Raw genomic sequence first — 23,469 nt, 5'->3', positions numbered from 1 at the left:
AAGGGCTTGGCTGTCTCCAGGCAGCTGTGACTTACATCTGCACCAAAGCATGCGGACCCAGAGCTGAGTAAGTTCCTCGGTGAGAGAGAAGGGTAATTGTCGCAACCATTTGCACCTGACGGAAACTAGCTTGCACCTGACAGAAAGCTGTTTGCGATGACGGGATTCACTCATTTGGTGAACACGACTGGAACAGCCTGGGTTACTTTTCGCAGTGTCATTTGAGAGAGAGAGGTCGGAGTTATCGCTTTCCCAAACTCTTGCAGCACCCACAGATTATTCTTGTCAGAAATAACAACGACAAGATCGAGCAACACGGCCATGGAAAATAATACCACCACACAGAAGAATTCGGAGAAATCGCACCTTATACACGAGAAGAATGCAAAAATATATTCACTAAAACTGAAAAGGTAAAACAGTTGGCATGTAATCCTTTTTTGCTGCATTTGGGATGTGATCATCGCTTGTAGCCTATTGTAAAAATGCAGTGCATGTTTCTGAAAATGTATTTTTTATTCAGAATCAGGTTTTATTAATGTCACACTAGCCTATTATATTGTAGCCCAGCTACAATGTATAGCCTACCCTTGCATTAGATAGATAATGTTAAAGACTGCTTTAGAGAATTAATCTATTTATCCTATAATTTAACAATTTAAGTCGCTTAATACAAATGTGACTAATTTAATTCATGATGGTATATCTTTTTATAGGCCCATCATCAGTGCGTTTTCAGGAATCACGTAGTCTTCTATAGACTACAATTACAATAATGCAGTATTTGCTGTAGGCTATTTCAAAACCATGCAGCGTGTGATGTGGGAATCTCTTTAAAATAATATCTTCAATGATAGCCTACAGCCTATAGGTAGGCTATCCTACAATACAAGACACGGGCATATTCGTTGACAATATCCACCAAGCGATAGCCTACGTGTCCTGTAACGACTATAAAGTTGCTTTACTCACAGAGAAGCTGTTTTCATGCTGTTCGCATGCTGTCTGTGAGTGTCGGCTGCATGCGTTATTAGTGTTTTATGTGAATGAGCAGATTCATTTCCACGCCTGGCTTGGTCCAGGACAGAGTTTGACGGATGGCCCGGGGGAGGTTCATTGAACACTGCTAAAAACCCATCATCTCTCATTAGGAGATAAGACACAGGGCCGGAGAAACACGCGAGACCAGCAGCCCTGCAGCACGATTCAGGAGTTTACATTTTAACTTGTTTTAACCAAAATAGCCGATCATGAAATGAGTCTAACATAAAATTGTATGAGATATTTTAAGACCGTTTTTTTCATCCGTCATTTAGAAAATATCAGAACATGTAGACTAAACAAATATTTCCCAATAGACTAACCCAGAAAATAGAGTGAGCATGTTTGAAAAATCCCTCGAAATTATGTTTTATTCGTCAAGCCAATTCTCTTTATGTGAACAGGCCGAATTAACTCTGAATGTTAAGATTCTGCTCTGAAACATTGGGATGCTGCCCTTCACGTTAAGTGCCCTTTAGTAGCTCCTGGATGTTCTTTATTGTTAGAAAACAATTGAGACAATTGATATTGATCTGAATTTCAGCACCATGGACAGAGACCCAGTCTATAATCAAATGGATATAATGAAAAGCCAAAAAAATATTATAATAATCTGTCCCAGCAAATTAAACGCAGAATCCCACAATGCAATACAATTATGTTTTGCCGATTTTTTTCTTTTAAGACAATTTCTAGTTGGCATATATGTATATGTATATATATATGTATATATATATATATATATATATATATATATATATAGTGTGTGTGTGTGACCCTAGAATGCTATAGGCTTATGTAAGATCCATTTAGAAAACTTAAAGTAGGTCTACAATTCTCAGAAAATGTAGGCTGCACAAAAACCCAATACCGTTTAAAAAAAACACCGTTAAGTGTTACTATTGAAAGTGCGTTGATATAGAAACCTAAAGAGGACAAAAACGATGATAGTTTGTTGATAATAAAGGTCTTAGATAAATCATTATTATTCATAATAATAATAATAATAATCACCATAATAATCATAACAATACTCGTAATAATCGTAATAACCATACTCATCATAATAAATGTTCCTTTTGGATTTTCATATTGTAGGCTATAAGCCTAAAAGTAGGCTATTAAAACATGACTCACACCCTGTCCTGAGCAACTTGCATAATTAAGACTTATTAGGGAGCCGTTCCTCCGCTATGGAGTAGTCGCCTAAGCTAACTGAGGCAGACACGCCAGGACCATGGATCTGCTGGGATGAGATCAGATATCAGATATCGGTCCTTGAGGTCTCTGAAGAAGTTGAGACGAGTATGCTAGTATATGCTATGTTAGATACCGAGAGCCCTAGAGAGCAGCACCAGCATCAGCGTAAGGAGGATGTAGATCAGCTATTCTGTTTGTCGCGTGTCCCAGGAGGCCATTTGGGGACGTCGGGCACTTTGTCACGAATTTGTCCCTTGAGAGAGAGAGTCGTCTGTTCTCATCTTGAGTGTATGGGAGCTTGCTGCAATAAAATGTTTATCTTTAAAACAGGTTGCAAGAGACTGGTTATTGCAAGAGAATTAAACAAACAGAAAATCTGGAAATGGTAAGCGGTTTTGTGGTGAGGGTGTTTAGTGGCCGAATATTCCCATCATTGCGAGGTGTAGGTTGTTAAACTCGTAACGGCAACCATTTTAATCCCTGGTGAAACTGAGCCTTGGGTTATAGGTCCGGCCAACAGGAATGGCTCCTGGCCTCATGACAGACGGTCCTTTCTGTAGGTATCAACTCTGGCCGCTGATGACATTTCAGATCGATGTCAGACCAGCGCCCTTCAAGTTCTCCCGCGCTCCCATCTAATACCTCCGTTCCCATCCCATTATATCCCCAGCACGCTCTTTCTCTGGCCTAGCCTACTACATCATCGGGGACTTATTAAAGATCTATCATTTTACACTTGAGCCCTGTAAAAAAGGAAAAGAAAATGCCTCTTGGCCTCAGTCAACACCGCAATAGACCTGAAGGTTTAGTGATCAAAACACCTCATAATTATGGTGCACACTAACTCTTCCATCCAACACATGAGAAATTAAAATACTGCTGAGCAATCCTAGACAAGAAGCAGTTAATTGTCTTCCCTACAGATATATTAGCCTGCTCGCATAAACACAAATAAAAGCATTCACCAAACCTTACAGCAGGCGATATGCTGCCTTACAATCATATATTGCCTGAGCAATTATAATTGTCAATAGCAAAATATATATTTCGTGTGCTCATACAAACCGCCTTCAAAACCGGTTCTTCACACGCCGCTGAATCTGGCCTGAGGTCTCTGGCTGTCAGGCTGAAGTGTGCAGCCACATGCAACAACGACCGTCTGGGAAAAATAGACGGGCTAGGTCAACCATATGAGGACAATGAGGACAACAGTGAGGCGAATGATGAATTGCGACATTCATAGACCGGAAGTAAATAGTCTGTAATGTGGTTAGAAATAGTAACTTGCCTTACCTCCAGGGCTCTGGGGTGCTGCATTGAGATTTTCCGTATCTTTCATTCATTGATAATATCAACCAACCTTAATAAAATCAAGGATAAATGCATAGATTAATTATTAATAAATATACGTGGTGATCTGGTGAGGTCGTCTGAATTAAACTGCTTTGTTAAATATCCATAATATACCATTTGGTTGAACTTTAGGCTTTGGCAGAGTTCAATGACTGTTATTTACACAGTAGGCCTATAGACTAGCTATGTAGAGATGCCAGCTGCCGGCTTCACGCCACTGCTACCAACTTGGCACTGCTCTGAATCGGTGCCATGTCCAGGAAATAGGCCGACACTAATACAGAAGGCGGAGAACCTGGACAGTTCTGCTGGGGTCTGTCTGTCTGTGTCTGTGTCTGTTTCTGCTGGGGTCTATCTGTGTCTGTCTGTGTCTGTGTCCCCGTCTGTGTCTCTGTCTGTCTGAGAACATGTTCTCCTGGGGTCTTTCTGTCTGAGAACATGAAGCCTGAGCAGTGTGTTTATCGGGAACATTCTGTATAGGTTTACTTAACACTTGGTCTTTGAGAACCACTGATATGGAATCCCAGAGGATCAGATACATTAAGGATATTAATTTAAGTCAAGACTGGTGAAGTGAATTTAACTCGATACTATGGCTAATGTTAAGTCCCATGCTTGTTTTTTATATGTACAGTATGTGTTGATGTGATGTGTGTACAGGGATTGTATGTGTGTTTATGCTATATACAAGCCTGCTGCGGTTTGAGGGGTTGGTGGGTTGGTGGGGGTGGTGGTGGTGGGGGGGAGGGGTATTTGGGGGGTGGTGGTAGTGTATTTGGTGGGGGCGTATGTGTTCTCATGTCCCCGTGGTGTGATTAAACGGAGGCTGTTTTCCACTCGGACGGCTTCTTTCAGCCCAGCTGTCCCTGGGCTCTCTCCTGATGGACTCAGAGACATGGTCCTCCTCAGATATCTCCTGGAGCCTAAATTACCTTTTCACAGCTCATTAGTCACATCATGCCGATTCTCCTCACTGCACACATGGAGAGAGAAAGAGAGAGAGAGGGAGAGAGAGATGGTCAACTCAGCATTTGTTACACTGATTAAATTCTGATCTTATCTGTGAGTGTGTGACACGGGGCAGAGCCACAGTAGACTCCTGTTTTATTCACACCGTGAGATCCTTTAAAATAAACCATGAATCCCCAAACCATATATTTAATCGGGGGCTCAGCCATTCCTCCATGCAGAATGTTCGGTTTGACTGCGTTTTTTGTTCAGTTCGAACCTCAAACTGTTCAGTTGAATTCTGGTATGGAGACTTAGATGGCCGCTTCAGGACACTGATCGTGTGCTCTGTTAACTGTTTCTTAGTTGCTCTGGACATATGTTATGGATTGTTGTCCTGTTGGAAGGTCCATCTGCAGCTAAGGTGTAGCTGTAGCTCAGTTGGTAGACCGGGTCGTTCAATGATCGAAGGGTCAGCGGTTCGAATCCCAGCTCCGACTGTCCACATGTCGAAGTGTCCTTGAGCACGACACCTAACCCCAAATTGCTCACAATGAGCAGGTTAGCACCTTGCATGGCAGCTGCCGCCATTGGTGTGTGAATGGGTGAATGAGAGGCCATTCTAAAGCACTTTGAGTGCCGCTAAGGTGGAAAAGCGCTATATAAGTGCAGTCCATTTACCATTTACCATTCCTGGCAGAGGGAACATGGGCTTTGTTGAAATGTCTTGGTATAGTACACGCTACGGTTCATGGTTCCATATGTTTTAACAAGGACCCCCGGGCTTCTGGATGCAAAACAACCCCAAAGCATTAAAGATCCGCCACCATGTTTCACCATAGGCATGAGGTGCTTTTCAACATTATTCTTTGGACACCAAACATAATGTCTGAAAAGCGGAATTTTTGTTTAATCTGACCACAAGACCACAGGTCCAACTGTTGGTTTGGTGAATTCAAGACTGTGAATTATTTTCAAAAGAGATTTCCTTCTTGCAACTCTGCCACGAAGGGAATATGAAACACACATAACCATCCACCATAAATTCTAAAAGGGAACAAAGAAAATCAAGGTCTCATTCAGATGGGCTACCACATCCTTATTATGACTCTCCTACTGACAAACATCCAGATGCATGTATAACTTGTTATATTCTCTGTCCAGTAAGGAGGAGTTTCCCAGCCTGCCCTTCGGGAACGGAGACGCAGAGGGCACCATCGAGCTCAAGAGACCGGTCGGCGCCCATTGCCACGGCAACAAGGCGGCGTGTGAGGAGAGCCAGGACAAACGGTTGGCCAAGAAGAAGCTGTACATCGCCTCCATCGTCTGCCTCTTCTTCATGATAGGAGAGGTCATAGGTGAGACCAGCCCCCATCGTCTGCCTCTTCTTCATGATAGGAGAGGTCATAGGTAAGACCAGCCCCCATCGTCTGCCTCTTCTTCATGACAGGAGAGGTCGTAGGTGAGACCAGCCCCCATCGTCTGCCTCTTCTTCATGATAGGAGAGGTCGTAGGTGAGACCAGCCCCCATCGTCTGCCTCTTCTTCATGACAGGAGAGGTCGTAGGTGAGACCAGCCTTACCCAGGCGTCTGAGGTGCCGCTATGCCTAACGCACACTAGCAAGTCCTCAGGCCTCGTGTCTGTGTGAGTTTCTGAACCACTGGTCTCTCATAGCCTGGTCTCTCATAGCCTGGTCTCTCATAGCCAGGTTTATCTCCACACTTTATGTGTGCTGTGCCAGCGCTAGAGAAAGGTCTGGCTGGACTACTCATTCTGTCATAGGGGGGAAAAATGCTGTATTTCTTTAAGCCAGTCACAATCGTGTTGGGCAGAGCGACTGCTAGGTTGTTGTTGTTTCACATAGTCTGGATTGAATCCGATTGGGCGGACAAAAGATTTCGCCACCATTGATTCGTCAGTAAAAAACGAATAACGAGGCTTATCCCCAAAACCTACATCCGTTGAGTTACTGTAAGACAACTGAACCACCTACTGTGCATGACAGCATTCATTACTGCCGTAGTTGTAACCAAGTTTAATTGGATAAACTCACTCCTCAGTGTAAATACCGCTCACCTGTGCCATTGATGGGTAGCTTTTCGGTAGCATAGCTGGCTGAAGTGGTGTTCATCGGAGTTTGAATCCAGCAAGGGGCGATTCAGGGGGGAAGCAATACTGACGAGCGACGCAATGACGGCTGTCCTGTACCAACCAGTGAACACCAGGGTGTCTGAAGTCAGTCAGGAGAGGAGACGCGTCCAGTCGATTCAGCTGCACCACAGGCCCAGTACTGCCCCGGGCTGCTCTCTTAATGGCCTTTCAGAGAAATGCAGTTCGGGAAACGCAGAGTTTTACTGCCCAAAGATCTTCCCTCAGCGAGACGACTGGCCTGCCACCAGAGCTGCAGCCCGCAGAGGCATGGGAGGTGAGCGTGATCAGAGCATGACGCTCTGATACTCTATATAAAAACCTGGGTTCCTGTGCAAGTCATCCATTCTCTTCACACTACAGATAACCAGGCCAGGTCTTACACTGATGTAACGTTAGCTATTTTGCTGCAATTGGTTCAACTTCTGTTTCTGGACAAAGGTAAGGGATAAACCCAGATAACACAAGGCTAGCGGACCTACAGCGGGTCCCCGATGGACGAGTTGGCGGACCTCTGGCGGAATATAACACAAGGCTAGCGGACCTACAGCGGGTCCCCGATGGATGCTCCACCACCATTCCACTGGTAGTTAATTGTCTATATCCTAGGCCCATTGGCCGTGGGGTCCATGGCGTGGTGGCGAGACTCCGCCCCCTCGCATCAGAGCGGTTCGAGTGTAGTGCAGTTACTTCCGGGCAATCTCCATACACCCACTGGTGAAAACCGTGTGTCTCTAGCCCGCTCAGGGGCTGATTTGTGGGGTCTGTGGCAAGACTTCGCCCCCTTGCATTATATTTGGTCGGGGGCTGTGGACCCCTCTCTGGGCTACCCACCTGCCCCCACCGGTGAAGACAAGTGTGTCTCTAGTTGTGGGATCCGTGGCATGGATAGTGGCTTGATGGCGAGACTCCGCCCCCTCGGGTCAGAGCTGGTTGTCGACAGTGTACCTCTCCAGGCCACCCACCGTGTGACGTCGTCCTGGACTTAACTCTAACTTAAGAATCTTAAACTCAAACATCTTATTTTGTTATTTATTTATTTATTTATTTAAAGGAAAATGCTCGTTTTTGACAACCTGGACCTTATTTACGACATATTATAAGAAGTTTGACTCACCCAGATCACTTTTGTGTTGTTCGGAGGCCTGTAGAAGAAATTTAAAATCCAGCGCGAGCCAGTATATCCATGTAATGGCGGCGCACGGGGCAAAGGGAATGCAGCTTCTAAAAATCCATTTTCGGCCGCTAAACGGTTGTTTTCATCAATCACATTGCATGAATCGACAGTTGATATTCCTCTACGCGAGCCATTCTTTCGGTTTTCAAATACGTGGTCTGTAGCCACTGTAATATGATCTTTACACTGGCTATGCTCCCTCACATTCTCTGCGCTACGATCGGATTGTTGCTGACGAATGACGACGACAATATTCTCGGCACCAACTACGATCGTAGCGCAGAGAATGTGAGCCGGAGAATAGCAGGCTGCGCGCTGGCCTGTGCGCATGCGTGCTGGAGCAAGTGGGGGAGAGGCTTGTAAAGATCATATTACAGTGGCTACAGACCACGTATTTGAAAACCGAAAGAATGGCTCGCGTAGAGGAATATCAACTGTCGATTCATGCAATGTGATTGATGAAAACAACCGTTTAGCGGCCGAAAATGGATTTTGAGAACCTGCATTCCCTATGCCCCGTGCGCCGCCATTACATGGATATACTGGCTCGCGCTGGATTTTAAATTTCTTCTACAGGCCTCCGAACAACACAAAAGTGATCTGGGTGAGTCAAACTTCTTATAATATGTCGTAAATAAGGTCCAGGTTGTCAAAAACGAGCATTTTCCTTTAACAACTTCTAGTAGCCATTTGTTATACTAGGTTCTTGGTTCCAAGAAAAGCCCCTGCCCCCCCCCCCCTTGCAGAGATGCAGACATTTAGTTTTCAGCGAATTTCTACTTCCACTGCAGACAAGTTATGCTGACTCAAGCACATGGTCCCCTATTGCAGAGTTTTTCAAACACAGGGTCGCAACCCCCGGGGCTTTATAGGGCGGCTGACAAAACCATAACTGTACATTTATGGGTATGTGTACACTCCATCAATCTTTTAGTTTGACCGCATTCAGAACAAGCCAAGATGCGTTGTTGCACCTAGACATAGAATAGGCTTAACTGGCCCATTGGAGTAAGAAGGCAGAGTTGGACTGTGTTTGATCTGTTTAATCTAAAGCCATGTAGCCTAATGCGTATTTATTTCTGAACATGCAGATGTCCCAAGTGTTCGCTGCAGACCCTTTGTGATGGCTGCCACATTTTCACAAAAGTGCACCGACTGCAATTCATGCCTGTTTATAATAACACACACGACAAAGGGCAGAAAGAGCAAGCCAGCGACATTCAAGTGTTTTTCATTGTAAACAGATACTGGATATCTTTCCAAAAGACCCTGAAGCTATGGCAAGCACATCTCAAAAGCATAACAGCCGCTGCATGCTCCCTACATGGATGAGGCCAAGGCAGGCTCAACCTTCCTATTAGAGGTAACCATGGTTAGACAAACGTTGGTTGATTTCCCATACGTATTTTTGGGGTCACATTGAAATTCTATAGAAAAATAGGTCCCCTGAAAAAAGTCTGAAACCCCCTGCTCTACTGTATATGATATTTCTGATATCCTAGCTAACGCATCTGGGAAATAGGCAAAGTTGGCTGAACGCTTTTCAGCACTTTGTGATTGTCTCACAATGAAAAGTGCTTTATAAATATAATGAATTATTGTGTACTATTTATTAGTATTATACAGTTAGGTCCATAAATATATGGACATGGACACCATTTTCATCATTTTGGCTGTTGTGCTTTAAGTGCAGACTTCCAGCTTTAATTTGTGTGTATTTGCATCCAAATCAGGTGAATGGTGTACAAACAATTTTATATGTGGTCCCCCCCTTTTTAAGGGACCAAAGGTAACTGGACAATTGGCTGCTCAGCTGTTCCATGGCCAAGTGTGTGCTGTCCCCTTGTTATTTCATTTACAGAGAGCAGATAAATGGTATAGAGTTAATTTCAAGTGTGACACTTGCATTTGGAATCTGTTGCTGTCAACTCTCTTTGGAATCGAAGTGGCTGTCACTATCAGTGAAGCAAGCCATCATTAGGCAGAAAAATCTAAACAAACCCATCAGACAGATGGCAAAAACATCAGGTGTGGTCAAATTAACTGTTTGGTACATTCTTAAAAAGAAATGACTCACTGGTCAATCAACCAATCAATGTCCTTTATTTAACCAGGTAAAAAACTAATTGAGATTAAAAACCTCTTTTCCAAGAGCGACCTGGCCAAAATTGGCAGCATAAAAACATGGTTACAACAAAACACACGAACAGATAAACTACAGTACAGTGAGGCACACAACAGTAAGATTACACGACAGGGCAATCACAGGAGCCAAGAGAGCTCATTTCTCTGTCCTTTAAAACGGACTTGAATTCCCCCAAAGTTATGAGATCTGAGAGTTTAAAGTCCTTCTGCACATCGTTGAGCTGGTGAGTTCAGCAACACCAAAAGTCCCGGAAGACCACAGAAAACAACTGTGGTGGTTGACAGAAGAATTATTTCCCTGGTGAAGAAAAATCCCATCACAACAGTTGGCCAGATCAAAAACACTCTCCAGGAGGTAGGCGTGTTTGTGTCAAAAGTCAACAAATCAAGAGAGGACTTCACCAGAGTAAATACAGAGTTCACCACAAGATGTTCACTAAACCATTGGTGAGCCTCAAAAACAGGAAGACCAGATTATGGTTTGCCAAAACATACAAACAAAAAAGCCTGTACCGTTCTGGAACAACATCATATGGACAGATGAGACAAAGATCAACTTGTACCAGAATGATGGGAAGAGAAGAGTATGGAAATGGAAGGAACTGCTCATGATCCAAAGCATACCACCTCATCAGTGAAGCATGTTTAGTGTCATGGCGTGGGCATATATGGCTGCCAATGGAACTGGTTCCCTTGTATTCATTGATGATGTGAATGCTGACAAGCGGCAGGATGAATTCTGAAGTGTTTCGGGCAATATTTTCTGCTCATTGGATGGCGCTTCACAGTGCAGATGCATACTGCGAAAGCAACCAAAGAGTTTTTCAAGGCAAAGATTTTGAATGTTCTGCAATGTAAAGGCAATCACCTGACCTAAATTCAATTGAGCATGCACTTCATTTGCTGAAGACTACTGTAAACCGAAGGGAAACCACCCAAAGAACAATCAGGAACTAAAGACAGTTGCAGTAGAGGCCTGGCAGAGCATCACCAGGGACGAAACCTGGCGTGTGGTGATGTCTATAGGTTCCAGACTTTAGGCTGTCATTGACTGCAAATGATTTGCAACCAAATATTAAAAATGACCATTTGATTTATGATTTTGTTAGTTTATCCATTTACTTTTGGTCCCTTTTAAAAGGGGGGTACCACATATAAAAGGTGTTGTAATTTCTACACCATTCACCTGAGTTGGATGTAAATACCCTCAAATTAAAGCTAAAAGTCTGCACTTAAAGCATATATTGAAAGTTTCATTTCAAATCCATTGTGGTGGTGTACAGAGCCAAAATTATGAAAATTGTGTTAATGTCCAAATATTTATGGACCTAACTGTATACACAGTAATGCCCAGATTACCCCCCGGGGGATTATTAAAGTTCATCCATCCATCCATCCATCCGCTTATCTGGGGTCGAGTCGCGGAGGCAGCAGGTCCAGCAGGGGGCCCCAGACATCCCTTTCCCTGGCAGCATCAACCAGCTCTGCCTGGGGAATCTTTAGCTGCTCCCAGGCCAGTGCGGAGATGTAGTCCCGCCACCTAGTCCTGGGTCTACCCCCACGGCCTCCTCCCAGCCAGACACGCCTGGAACACCTCCCTAGGGAGGCGCCCAAGAGGCATCCTCACTAAATGCCCGAACCACCTCAACTGGCTCTTTTCGACGCAAAGGAGCAGAAGCTATACTCTGAGTCTCTCCCCAGATGACTGAACTTCTCACCTGATCTCTCAGGGAGACCCCAGCCACCCTCCGGAGAGAACTCATTTCGGCCGCTTGTATCCGTGATCTTGTTCTTTCGGTCATGACCCATCCTTCATGACCATAGGTGAGGGTGGGATGAAGATAGACCGGTAGATCGAGAGCTTTGCCATTTGGCTCAACTCTCTTTTCGTCACAACAGTGCGGTAAAGCGACTGCAGAACCGCAACAGCTGCTCCGATTCTCCGGCCAAACTCCCTCTCCATGGTTCCCTCACTCATGAACAAGACCCCCAGATACTTGAACTCCTTCACTTGGGGTAAGGACTCATTTCCTACTCGGAGCAGACAGACCACCGGTTTCCTGCTGAGAACCATGGCCTCAGATTTAGAAGTGCTGATTCTTATCCCAGCCGCTTCACACTCAGTTGCGAACCTATCCAGAGAGTGCTGGAGGTTGCAGGCAGATGATGCCATCAGGACCACATCATCTGCAAATAGCAGCGACGTGATCCCCAGCTCACCGAAATGCAAACCCACCTACCCACGTCTACGCCTCGAAATCCTGTCCATGAAAATCACAAACAGGATTGGTGACAAAGGCGGAGGCCAACCCCCACCGGAAAGGAGGACGACTTACTACCGAGGACACGGACACAGCTCTTGTTCTGGGTGTACAGGGTTTGGATGGCCCTAAGTAGCGACCCCCTCACCCCATACTCCCACATAACTCTCCACAAGACCTCTCGAGGGACCCGGTCGTAAGCCTTCTCCAAGTCCACAAAACGCATGTAGACAGGTTGGGCAAACTCCAAATCCCCCTCCAAGATCCTTGCGAGAGTGAAGAGCTGGTTGTTCCACGGTGGTTCCACGACCAGGACGAAATCCGCATTGTTCCTCTTCAATCCAAGGTTCGACTATCGGCCAGACCCTCCTTTCCAGCACCTTGGAGTACACTTTCTCTGGGAGGCTGAGTAATGTGATGCCTCTATAATTGGCACACACCCTCTGGTCCCCTTTTTAGAATATTGTGACCACTACCCCAGTCTGCCACTCCACTGACCCGGAGTTCCACGCAATGTTAGAGGTGTCTCTACCAAGAACGCCCCTCAACACCCAGTGCCTTCAGCATTTCTGGGCGGATCTCATCAGTCCAGAGTTGTTTGACTACCTCAGTGACCTCCTCCAGGGAAATTGACGATGACCCCCCATCATTGTCTGGCTCTGCCTCGATCGTAGAGGGTGGATTAGTCGGGTTCAGGAGTCCCTCAAAGTGCTCCTTCCAACGCTCAACAACCTCCTCAGTTGAGGTCAGCAGTGTCCCCTCCTTGCTGTATACAGCTTGGATGGTCCCCTGCTTTCCCTTCCTGAGGTGTCTGATGGTCTTCCAGAAACACTTTGGTGCCGACCGAAAGTCCTTCTCCATGGTTTCTCCGAACTCCTCCCACACCGACTGCTTTACCTTGGTCACGGCTGAAGCCACAGCCCTCCAGGCCAGTCAATACCCTGCAACGGCTTCTGGAGTCCCCCGGGCTAACATATCCCGGAAGGCCTCCTTCTTCAGTCGGACGGCTTCCCTGACCACCGCTGTCCACCACGGTGTCCGAGGGTTACCGCCCCTTGAGGTACCTATGCCCCTCAGGCCGCAGCTCCCAGCCGCAGCTTCAGCAATGGAGGCTTTGAACACCGACCACTCATGTTCGATGTCCCCATCCTCCACAGGGATGCCTGAGAGGCTCCGCCGGGGGTGGCAATTTAAATCTCTCCGGACAGGCTCTTCCTCCAGATGTTCCCAGTTCACCCTAACTACACGCTTGGGTTTTCCAGGTCTGTCCAGAGGCTTCCCCCACCATCGAAACTAGCTCACCAGCAGATGGTGATCAGTGGGCAGCTCTGCCACTCTCTTTAGCCGAGTGTCCAAAACACATGGCTTCAGATCAGATGATACGATAACAAAATCGATCATCGACCTTCAGGCTAAGGTGCTCTGATGCCAGGTAAACTTGTGGGCATCCTTGTGTTCGAACATGGTGTTTGTTATGGACAAACCGTGACTAGCACAGAAGTCCAACAACAAAACACCACTCGGGTTCAGATCGTGGTGGCTGGTGGATCACGCCCCTCCAAATTCCTCCATCATTGCCCATGTGTGCATTGAAGTCCCTCAAAAGGACAGTGGAGTCCCCTGCAGGAGCCCCAAATAGGACTCCACTTAGGGTCTGCAGGAAGGCCGAGTACTCCGAACTGCCGTTCGGTGCATAAGCACAAACCATAATCAGAGTTTCCCCCCCCCCAGAGTCCTAAGGCGCAGGGAGGCGACCCTCTCGTCCACTGGGGTGATCATCACAGAGGCGCTCAGCTGGGGGCTAGCTAGTATAGCCACACCTGCCTTACGTCTCATACCGTGAGCAACTCCGGAGAACAGGTTCCGACCCCTATCCAGGAGTTTGGTTCCGGCGCCGGTGCTGTGCGTGGAGGTTAGCCCCACCAGGTGTAATTGGTATCGCTCCACCTCCCTCACAAGCTCTGGCTCCTTCCCCCCCAGCGAGGTCACAGATTCCATGTCCCCAGAGCCAGCCTTTGCCACCCGGGTCCGGTCTGTCGGTGTCCACCGCTTTCACTGCCACCTAGTTGGCAGCGCACCCGACCCCGACAGTTCCTCCCGCGGGTGGTGGGTCCACGGGATGGAGCATGAGATGGTGTCTCCACGTCGCTTTTCCGGGCTCGGCCCGACTGGGCTCCGTGGTAAGACCGGCCACCAGGCGCTCGCAGGCGGGCCCTCCGTCTGGGCCTGGCTCCAGACGAGGGTCCCGGGTCTCTCTTCCTCTCAGGTCTTCTTCCATCAGGAGTTTTTACCTGTAACCCCAGGTAGGAGGGCTAGGGGGGCTACTACCACTTGCCCAAGGTGGACCCTCAGACTAGTGGAGGGAAGGAGGCGTCTTACTTCTCCATTCTAGTTTGCACTGCCACTAGCCACTGCCCTATTAAAGTTCAACTTATCTTTATCTTATCTTGGTAGTAGTACTGTGAAGTAGTACTCCCTCTGTAGCTGTCTGTGTGTGTCCCCCATGTCTGTCTCTGTCCTTGGTCAGGAGGCTACCTGGCCCACAGCCTGGCCATCATGACTGATGCCGCCCACCTGCTGACAGACTTCGGCAGCATGATGGTCAGCCTGTTCTCCCTGTGGATCTCCTCCAGACCCCCCACCAAGACCATGACCTTCGGCTGGCACCGCTCAGGTCGGTCCCAGACCTCCTATCTGTGACCCGCTATGCTACACCACAGCTCTATATTCTATTCTATTCTATTCTATTCTATTCTAGTGTGGTCTATTCTAGTGTGTTGTATTCTCCCCTGCTGTGTAGAGATCCTGGGAGCGCTGGTGTCGGTGCTGTCTATCTGGATAGTGACGGGCGTGCTGGTCTACCTGGCCATCGAGAGGATCGTCAGGAACGACTACGAGATCGACGGTCATGTGATGCTCATCACCTCAGGCTGCGCTGTCATCGTCAACATCATGTGAGTTGATCAGATGGTCACATACCGCTCTGGTGAACCCATCGGAAACACTCAACACTACCCAGGAGGGAGGGAGGGAGGAAGGGAGAGGGAGAGAGAACTGTAAGGAAGGAAGTTGAGCAGCTGTTCATTGAGTCTGGGTTCTGTTAATTAAATCTGGGTTTATTGAGTCTGGGTTTATTGAGTCTGGGTTTATTGGGCGTGTCCCTCTGCAGCATGGCGTACATCCTGCACCACTCCACTACCTTCCACGCCCACGGCGCGGGGTACCGGCAGATCGATGAGCAGGGTCAGAGCCCCGTGGGCCACAGCCACGCCCTCCTGGGCGGCCACGGCAACACCAGCGTGCGTGCCGCCTTCATCCACGTGGTGGGAGACCTCCTGCAGAGCGTGGGCGTCATGGTGGCCGCCACTGTCATCTACTTCCGGGTCCGCCACACGTCGTCGATCATGTTTATATTGTTTCATGTTTATTGGTATAATCTGCAATTACTACTGATTATACTATACCGTTGATAGAACAATTGGACATGTGGGCAGTCATAGTATTGGACATTAAGAAGCTCAATCCGAATGGTCTCAAAGGAGTAGTAAAGGGAAAATGCATGTTTAGCCCTGTTTTAAGGTTACTTATGATCATATACAATGGTTCAGATCAAAATGTTGACAAAACTAGCACTTTTGAGAAAGTCTGATAATTGCTCTTCCACCGTTTTGGTCTTGATCTTTCAAAAACATGTTAAACTTTCGATTTCAAAGACAAGAAGCTCACCGAGGGGGTAATTGGTGTCCGTTGGTGTTCTGACATCAAATTCGCCGCAAATTATGAATCCTGTAGGGTTTTATTGATAATTTTATGAAATCCATTGACTTGTATTGAAGCGACCATTGTAGATGTGTAGATCAATCCACAGAGGGGATTCAGGAAGCGGAACTACTTACGGTAGCTATTGTTATTGTTTATGTTGCTAGGCTACCTAGTTTGTGGAAGTTTACACACGTATGTGCTGCGACTAAATTGTTCTATGCTCAATATTTAAAAAAGCCTTTCCAGATTTACTAGAATCTTACTTTATGGCGAATTATATGCCAGAACGCCAACTAACACCTCAGCGAGTTTCTTGTCTTTGAAATTGAGTGTTTAACATGTTTTTTGAATGATTTTTCACGGTGCCCATCCACATCCATTGTATGACCAAAACGGTGGTAGAACAATCATCAGACTTTCTCAAAAGTGCTAGTTTAGTCAACGTCTTGATCCGAACCATTGTATATGATCATAAGTAACCTTAAAACAGGGCTAAACATGCATTTTCCCTTTACTACTCCTTTAAATGTCCCCAGGCTCTGCAAGCTGTTGCGGCTGCATGTGTCACCTTGGCTGACTGCTCTTCTCTTCTCTGTGGCCTAATGTGTTATGGCAGTCTGTAGAGCACACCATCTGACACCCCTTAAAGGGCTATTCAGACAAGACGCCATTTGAGCTGCACTTGCCGCTGGTCGCCACGCCCAAAGTTCAACCTAGTTGCTATTTAACCTAGTTGCGAGTTAATTTAGTTGCTAGTTAAAGTTAACCTATGTCTGGTCGTTCTATGTCTGGTCGTTCTATGGTTGTCTCCATGTCTGGTTGTCCTGTGGTTGTCTCCATGTCTGGTCGTTCTGTGGTTGTCATCATGTCTGGTCGTTCTGTGGTTGTCATCATGTCTGGTCGTTCTGTGGTTGTCATCATGTCTGGTCGTTCTATGGTTGTCTCCATGTCTGGTTGTCCTGTGGTTGTCTCCATGTCTGGTCGTTCTGTGGTTGTCATCATGTCTGGTCGTTCTGTGGTTGTCATCATGTCTGGTCGTTCTGTGGTTGTCATCATGTCTCGTCTCCATGTCTGGTCCTGGTCCTGTGGTTGTGTGTCTCAATGTCTGGTCATCCTGTGGTTGCAGCCAGAGTACAAGGTGGCCGACCCTGTCTGCACATTCCTGTTCTCCGTCTTCGTCCTCTGCACCACCCTCACCATCCTCAGAGACGTCTTCAGGATCCTCATGGAAGGTATCAGCTACGGCCTAAATCACACTGGTTCTAATGGTACCGCTAACACTCAGTGGGGATGGGATTTCCCATTCACTCCACACTCACAAGTGGTGATGAGAGTGCATCCAGATCAAATCAGCATATAAAGAATATGGATTCTAACAATTCCAATCAGTGGCGTGCACAGACATTTTGGGGGCAGGTGCTCAGTGAAAAATGAGGGCATCTTGCGTGGCGAGATGTTGACGGGGGGGGGGGGGGGGTGGCTTTTGCCCTGTTCGATTCGTTTGATCCACCCCTGGCTACGGGCCTGTAGAATGTAGCGGTTGCTCATTTCTCCGCGTGAGAATTGTGAAGTGTGGCGTGTGAGCGTGAGAAGAGGCTGAAACGCGTGTCTTGGCAGCCCTAAGGTTACTACATAATATTAAATATTCAGCTAAAGTATACCAACAACAAATTCTACCGACATTGGTCGTGTGGTGGGCATCATTACATTAAATCCATTAATTGATTATGACTAGCTTGTTATGCAGGTGGGCAGTCAGCTAATTTAGGCTCTCTTTAGGTTATAGTTTGGCAACTGAGGCTTAGGGGGCAAACAATACACTCTTTTCGTTTGTGTTACCTGGCTGGTTAGCTGTCATCCAGGGGCGGACTGGCCATCGGGAGCACCGGGAGTTCTGGCCTGGCCCGCGGCGAATGGCCTGCCCCCCCCCCACTGTCAACAAATGGGCATGACTCCCGGCATGAAATATTCACCCAGTCCGGCCCTGCTATCATCACTCGGGCACTCTGGATGGGGCAGTAGAGGAGAGGTGTGTGTTGTGTGCAGTGCTGCTGCTGGGAGGGGAGGGGCACGGGTGTGCTGCGGGCACGTGTGTGTGTGTGTGTGTGTGTGTGTGTGTGTGTGTGTGTGGGGGGGGGGGGTTCCTGGCAAAATTACAACGCATTTTGGGGCATTATTATTACATGCTTTTAATCGAGAATTGATCGATGTCACCATGGGCCACATACAGTAGGCCTACACTGTAAAAAAAAAAAAAAAAAAGTAACTGTCAAAAGTGCACTTGCCTTGTCCAGAGGGCAAAGGGCAGGTGCTCTAGCACCACCTCGTGTCTATCTGTGCACGTCCCTGATTCCAATGAACCCCTGCTGTCTCAAGCAGTCTCACATAAAACTTAGCCATGAATAAAGAGCTAACCTGCTATCTCTCTCTCTGTCCCTCCCTCTGAACCCTGGGGTGGCGCAGGAGCTCCTAAGGGCGTAGAATTCAACTCTGTGAAGGAGGTGCTGCTGTCTCTGAAGGCGGTGAAGGCCATGCACAGCCTGCACCTCTGGGGCCTGACCGTAGGACAAACCCTGGTCTCTGTCCACGTGGCCATTGGTGGGTATGACAGTAGAACTGATCGCAGCACAGACCCTGGTCTGGTATAACAGGAGAACCTGGTAGGATAGATTCTACCAATGAAGTTGTTTTCAAGTTTAACTTAATTTACGTGTGGTAGTGCTTGCCATGTAAAGAAAGTACATAGACCTATTATTAGTGTCTTGTTGATGTCATTTTGTACCCCGATATTAACATCTAAAAAAAAAACAGCTTGGAGGGCATGGCCACACCTGTCATGCTGAGGTCACAGTGAGCAACACAGGGCGTTCCCCTACGGCCTTATGGGATTGTGGGTGAACCCAAACCCACAAACCGTGAGTGAAGCAGACTGACTTACTCCATCAGACGAGCGTGTAGCATAGCAGGCTCAAAGCACAGACGCTACATACTGCAGCTTCAGTTCAGAAGATCGAGTGGTAGTCGTCAGAGGAATTTACATGGGGCAGAACACCCATCTGGACAAATCCTGTCTTAACCACAGACCTTGATAGGGGCGATCAAGTACAATCACATTAATTTTTTTCAGAGAAAATCGCTTAGAACTGGAATCCTTATTTGGGCACAACTTACAACGTGACATCACAAATCGTCTGTTTGTTCCCAGTAGACTTGTGTTGATGTTATGGGATAGGAGTGGTAGCAGAAGCCTACCCACCCATCTGATCACAGTATTATAAAAATAATAATAATAATAACAATAACTATAATAATAATAATAACAATAATAACTATGATAATAATAATAATAATAATAATAATAATAATGATAATAATAATAACTATAATAATAATAATAGGGGCCGGGCAGCCTCAGCTGCCAGTCACTCTTGTATTTTCCAGTATTCTGAATCTTCTTCTTCCTAGGAAGTCTGATTTCCCATGCATGAAAAATCACCACACTTTGCACATACTGTAGGTCCAGTCCTATGCCAGAAGTCCTCAACTGGCATTATGGGCCAATAGTCCTGATAGTGGCGCTACAGCAACTGTCTGAAGTTTAAAACTTTAAAAAATCATAAGTCAGCCGTACGCACCACACTTTGCAACCACCACCAAAATGTAGGCCCAAGTGAGCAGAAACGTCCACATGCTTTGAGCTGGCAGGAATTACGAAGTCCATCACTCAGGTTTTACTGATTTTTTTCTCCAGAAAAACAGAAAAAACAATCAAACTTTACATCTCGCACATTTTTTGGTCAATTGACACCCCTTTTGCTACACTAGATCTTCAGATTGTCCTCTACAAACAATCTTCACAGATTTTTGAAATATCAAAAATTAAGCCCACAGTGCATCAAAATGTTTTACTGTGAACAGTACTGTAAGCAGCTACTGCAAATACTCGCTCAATAAATCTCAAGTTCATGAAATATATATACAATTTTCATAACATGGTAGATGTAGTGTGAAATATTTCCGAATTTTCTCAAAAACTGAATTTGACAGTATTTTGAAGTGTCCTCATTTTGTCCCCTCAAACTACTGCTGTTCATACAGGAAAAAAATACACTACCCACAATCCTATAGAACAACAGCAATGTCTCCACTAATCAGAGACGTTGTTGTTGGCAATCCTGCCCCAATAGCGGACCCTAGGACTACAACTGACTAAATTGATTGAGAGGAGACCTGTGCCACTGATTGTTTGGTTGGTTTCCGACTGTCCCAACCAGTCCAGTTCTTTGTCTATTCATTGTTTCCTGTAGCTATGCATTTTCCTTGGCGTTTCCTGTGCCATCTTGTAAGTTTGCAAGCTTGATCGTTCTCCTCATAACATCCCCCTCAGTGCAACAGCGTGAGCTCAACCTTCTATCTGCCCGGAGCTTATAGTCCAAGCTGCGCCTGCCTGGTCCTGGTCCTCTCTTCTTGCTTGCACCAACTCAAGATCCCCAAAATCTGGAGAAGAGCCCTAGTTGTCGCGATCCCTAAGCCGAACAAGCCTCAAGGGGACCCCAAGAGTTACCACCCTATCTCAAGCCCTCTTATGTATGTTATGTATCCCCTTCAAGAGCCTTGAGCGTCTCATCTACGCCTGGGTCAAAAGAATCATCGACCCGCTGCTCCCACAGGAGCACGCCGGGTTGCGATGTGGGAGATTGACCATAGATCAAGTCACTCTGATGAGTCAAGACATTGAGGACAGCTTTTCGGCTTAAAAGAAGGCCGGAGCCATCTTTATAGACCTGACGGCTGCCTATGACACCGTATGGCACAGCGGCCTCACCTGCAAGCTGCTCCGCCTGCTGCCGGACAGGCACATGGTCAGCATGATCATGGAGCTTGTCTGAAACAACAGCTTCACCCTCACCACCGGTAGCGGACAGCGAAGCAGGTTGCGACGCCTTAAGAACAGCGTCCCCCAGGAATCTGTCCTGGCCCCCCTCCTTTATAACATCTACAACCTGCCGAACAGTCTCCAAGAAGTATGCCTACACAGACAACCTTGCGCTGGTGTACTCAGCTGGAGACTGGCAGGCCGTGGAGGACATGCAGACACTAGCGGCATACCTCCGAAAATGGAGATTGAAGCTCAGTGATGCAAAGACGGTGTCGACAGCCTTCCACCTTAACAATAAGGAAGCTAAATGTGAGCTCCGAGTGCACATCGATGGAACACTCCTGCCTTGCAGCGCCGAACCAACCTATCTCGGTGTGACACTGGACAGGTCGCTCACGTTCCGCATACACCTCGAATCACTGCGCAAGAAGTTAACAGCTTGTGTGGCGTTGATGAGGTGACTGGTCCAATCAGGCTGTGGCACCAATACACTACGAACGGCAGCCCTAGCCCTGGTCTACTCGACTAGTGAATATTGCGCACCGGTTTGGTGTTGCAGCGCTCACACCCGCCTCATTGACCCGCCTATCAACAAAGCCTTGCACATCGTGACAGGATGCCTGCGTCCCACTCCTGTGGACAACCTTCCCATCCTTGCAGGCATCCAGCCCGCTGGCCTCCGCCGCACAGGAACCACAGCACGTCTGGCCTGCCGGGCCGTGGAGCCTAACCACCTGCTCCATGACAGGCTCACTGCAACAGTGGCATCTCAAGTCAAGACACCCTTTTGTGCCTGCAGCACGGGACCTCCTGCAGCAATGCAGAGATCTTAACATCAGCAAGGCAGGATGGGCAGACTACATCTGGCGTGTGGAGTGGGAGGCAAACGCCTCCAGACTGTGATTTCATCCCGGCCGCCGTTCCTTCCCCTCCCGGGATGGACAAACCCAGACCGGCGTGGGTGAGGCTTAATCGCCTCCAGACCGGTGTCGGACGCTTCCGCTCATTGATGCACAGATGGGCTTGGTATCCTCTGCGGCGTGCGAGTGTGGCACTGAGGAACAAACGGCAGACCACGTCATCCAGGACTGTCCGATATATCGGACACCCAACGGAATGCATGGCCTGACGGTTATGGAGGACGAAATGGTGACGTGGCTCCTGGAGGTGTGCCTGGATATATAGCCCGGGTGACCCCTCATCCAGGCTCGGGATGGTAAAAGGATATCCCCGAGCCTGGGGGAGGAGGGAGAGGATAACATCAAACCCACACAAAGAAGAAGAAGCTCCACCAATCGGACATCGCTGTTGGCAACCCCACCCAACCCCCGCCTAGGACTACATCCGGCCAAATTGATTGATTGGCCACTGATTGAGCACAGACGCATTTACTCTGCAATTAGGAAGACGAGCCAAAAAATGTTTCAAAACCCAGCCAGTTTGTCACATGAAGATAATGGCTACATGCATGAAGGCTGCCACGTGTGATTTAAGTTGTTTGTTTGAGGTTTTTTTTGTAGAACTTAAGTTTTATTAGAGGATCAAGCGAAGGCCATCACATTATTATTATTATTATTATTAGGAGCGGAAACAGAAGCCTACCCCACCCATCTGATCACAGTATTGAATCACAGTATTCTTTCTGTCCTCAGAGGAGAACGCTGATCCCCAGATTGTCCTGCAGGAGGCAACAGAGATCCTCCAGACCAAGTTTGGTTTCACCAGCAGCACCATCCAGGTGGAGCCCTACTCTGAAGACATGGCGTACTGCTCCCACTGCCAAGACCCCATGGACTAGACACACTGCACACAGACACCAACAACAACATGAGACCAACAGACTTTCTGACACATCAGCTTTACTGGGACCTGACTAAACATCCTACCATAGCCAGGACTTCATATCACACCAAAGAATTACATACTTTACAGTATGACATTCCATGTGGAAGTATGCAATATGTCACCATCTCTCATACAAGGGAAGCATTTCACAAGATATAGCTTGTGTTGTCAGACATAACATTTAAGTTCCATTTTAAAGCTCTATACAGTAGGCCAATTTGATAGCCTACTGTTGAACGTATCCGTATGTGTTTTTGTTAACTGTACTTTATGCAATAACCTAGCAGTTTGTTCTGACGGCATGAGCAGTTTCCGTCTTTAACATCCTCCCCTAGGCAGGCAACATAGCAGCAGTAGCAGAACTCAATGAGTTTCTCAGTCGTACACACCGGTATTGATGTGAAATTCCTGAAGGCAATTAGCCTAGAATTCTGTTGATGCTGTCAAACGCCGGCCGTTAATGTTCGCCCCGGGACGGAGCACCTGCCAAACAGTGACCCATGACATCGTCTGGAGACGGAGAGAGATCTACCAACTGAGGGAGGTGGATGGATCGTGACGTGGTGAGGGGAAGTGTCCGAAGAAACACGGCCGTCTCGTTCCCAGAACAGGTCCGTAGCGGTGGGACTGCGTGATGTACCGGACTGCGGGGCTGGGTGATGAGCCTGGGTTCTGTATGGTAAATCCATCTCTGTCCCCTTCAGGCCCT

At 47.2% G+C, this 23,469-nt stretch overlaps 1 protein-coding gene across 1 annotated transcript; it reads left to right on the top strand.

The window, feature by feature from the left end:
- Window positions 1–321: 321 nt before the first annotated feature.
- On the top strand, window positions 322–22,713 carry slc30a2 (solute carrier family 30 member 2; the record flags this gene model as incomplete). The annotated part of the gene is made up of 8 exons (XM_084453594.1): window positions 322–413; window positions 5,707–5,900; window positions 14,802–14,948; window positions 15,075–15,228; window positions 15,444–15,657; window positions 17,163–17,268; window positions 18,500–18,634; window positions 22,568–22,713. The coding sequence occupies 8 exons, from the start codon at window positions 322–324 to the stop codon at window positions 22,711–22,713; spliced, it is 1,188 nt and encodes a 395-aa protein (XP_084309720.1).
- Window positions 22,714–23,469: the final 756 nt, after the last annotated feature.

This window comes from Borostomias antarcticus, assembly GCF_949987555.1.
Source record: "Borostomias antarcticus genome assembly, chromosome: 19".
Classification (NCBI taxonomy): Eukaryota; Metazoa; Chordata; class Actinopteri; order Stomiiformes; family Stomiidae; genus Borostomias; species Borostomias antarcticus.
The sequence above is the reverse complement of the archived record's forward strand: the minus strand, read 5'-3'. Positions and strand labels throughout refer to the sequence as shown.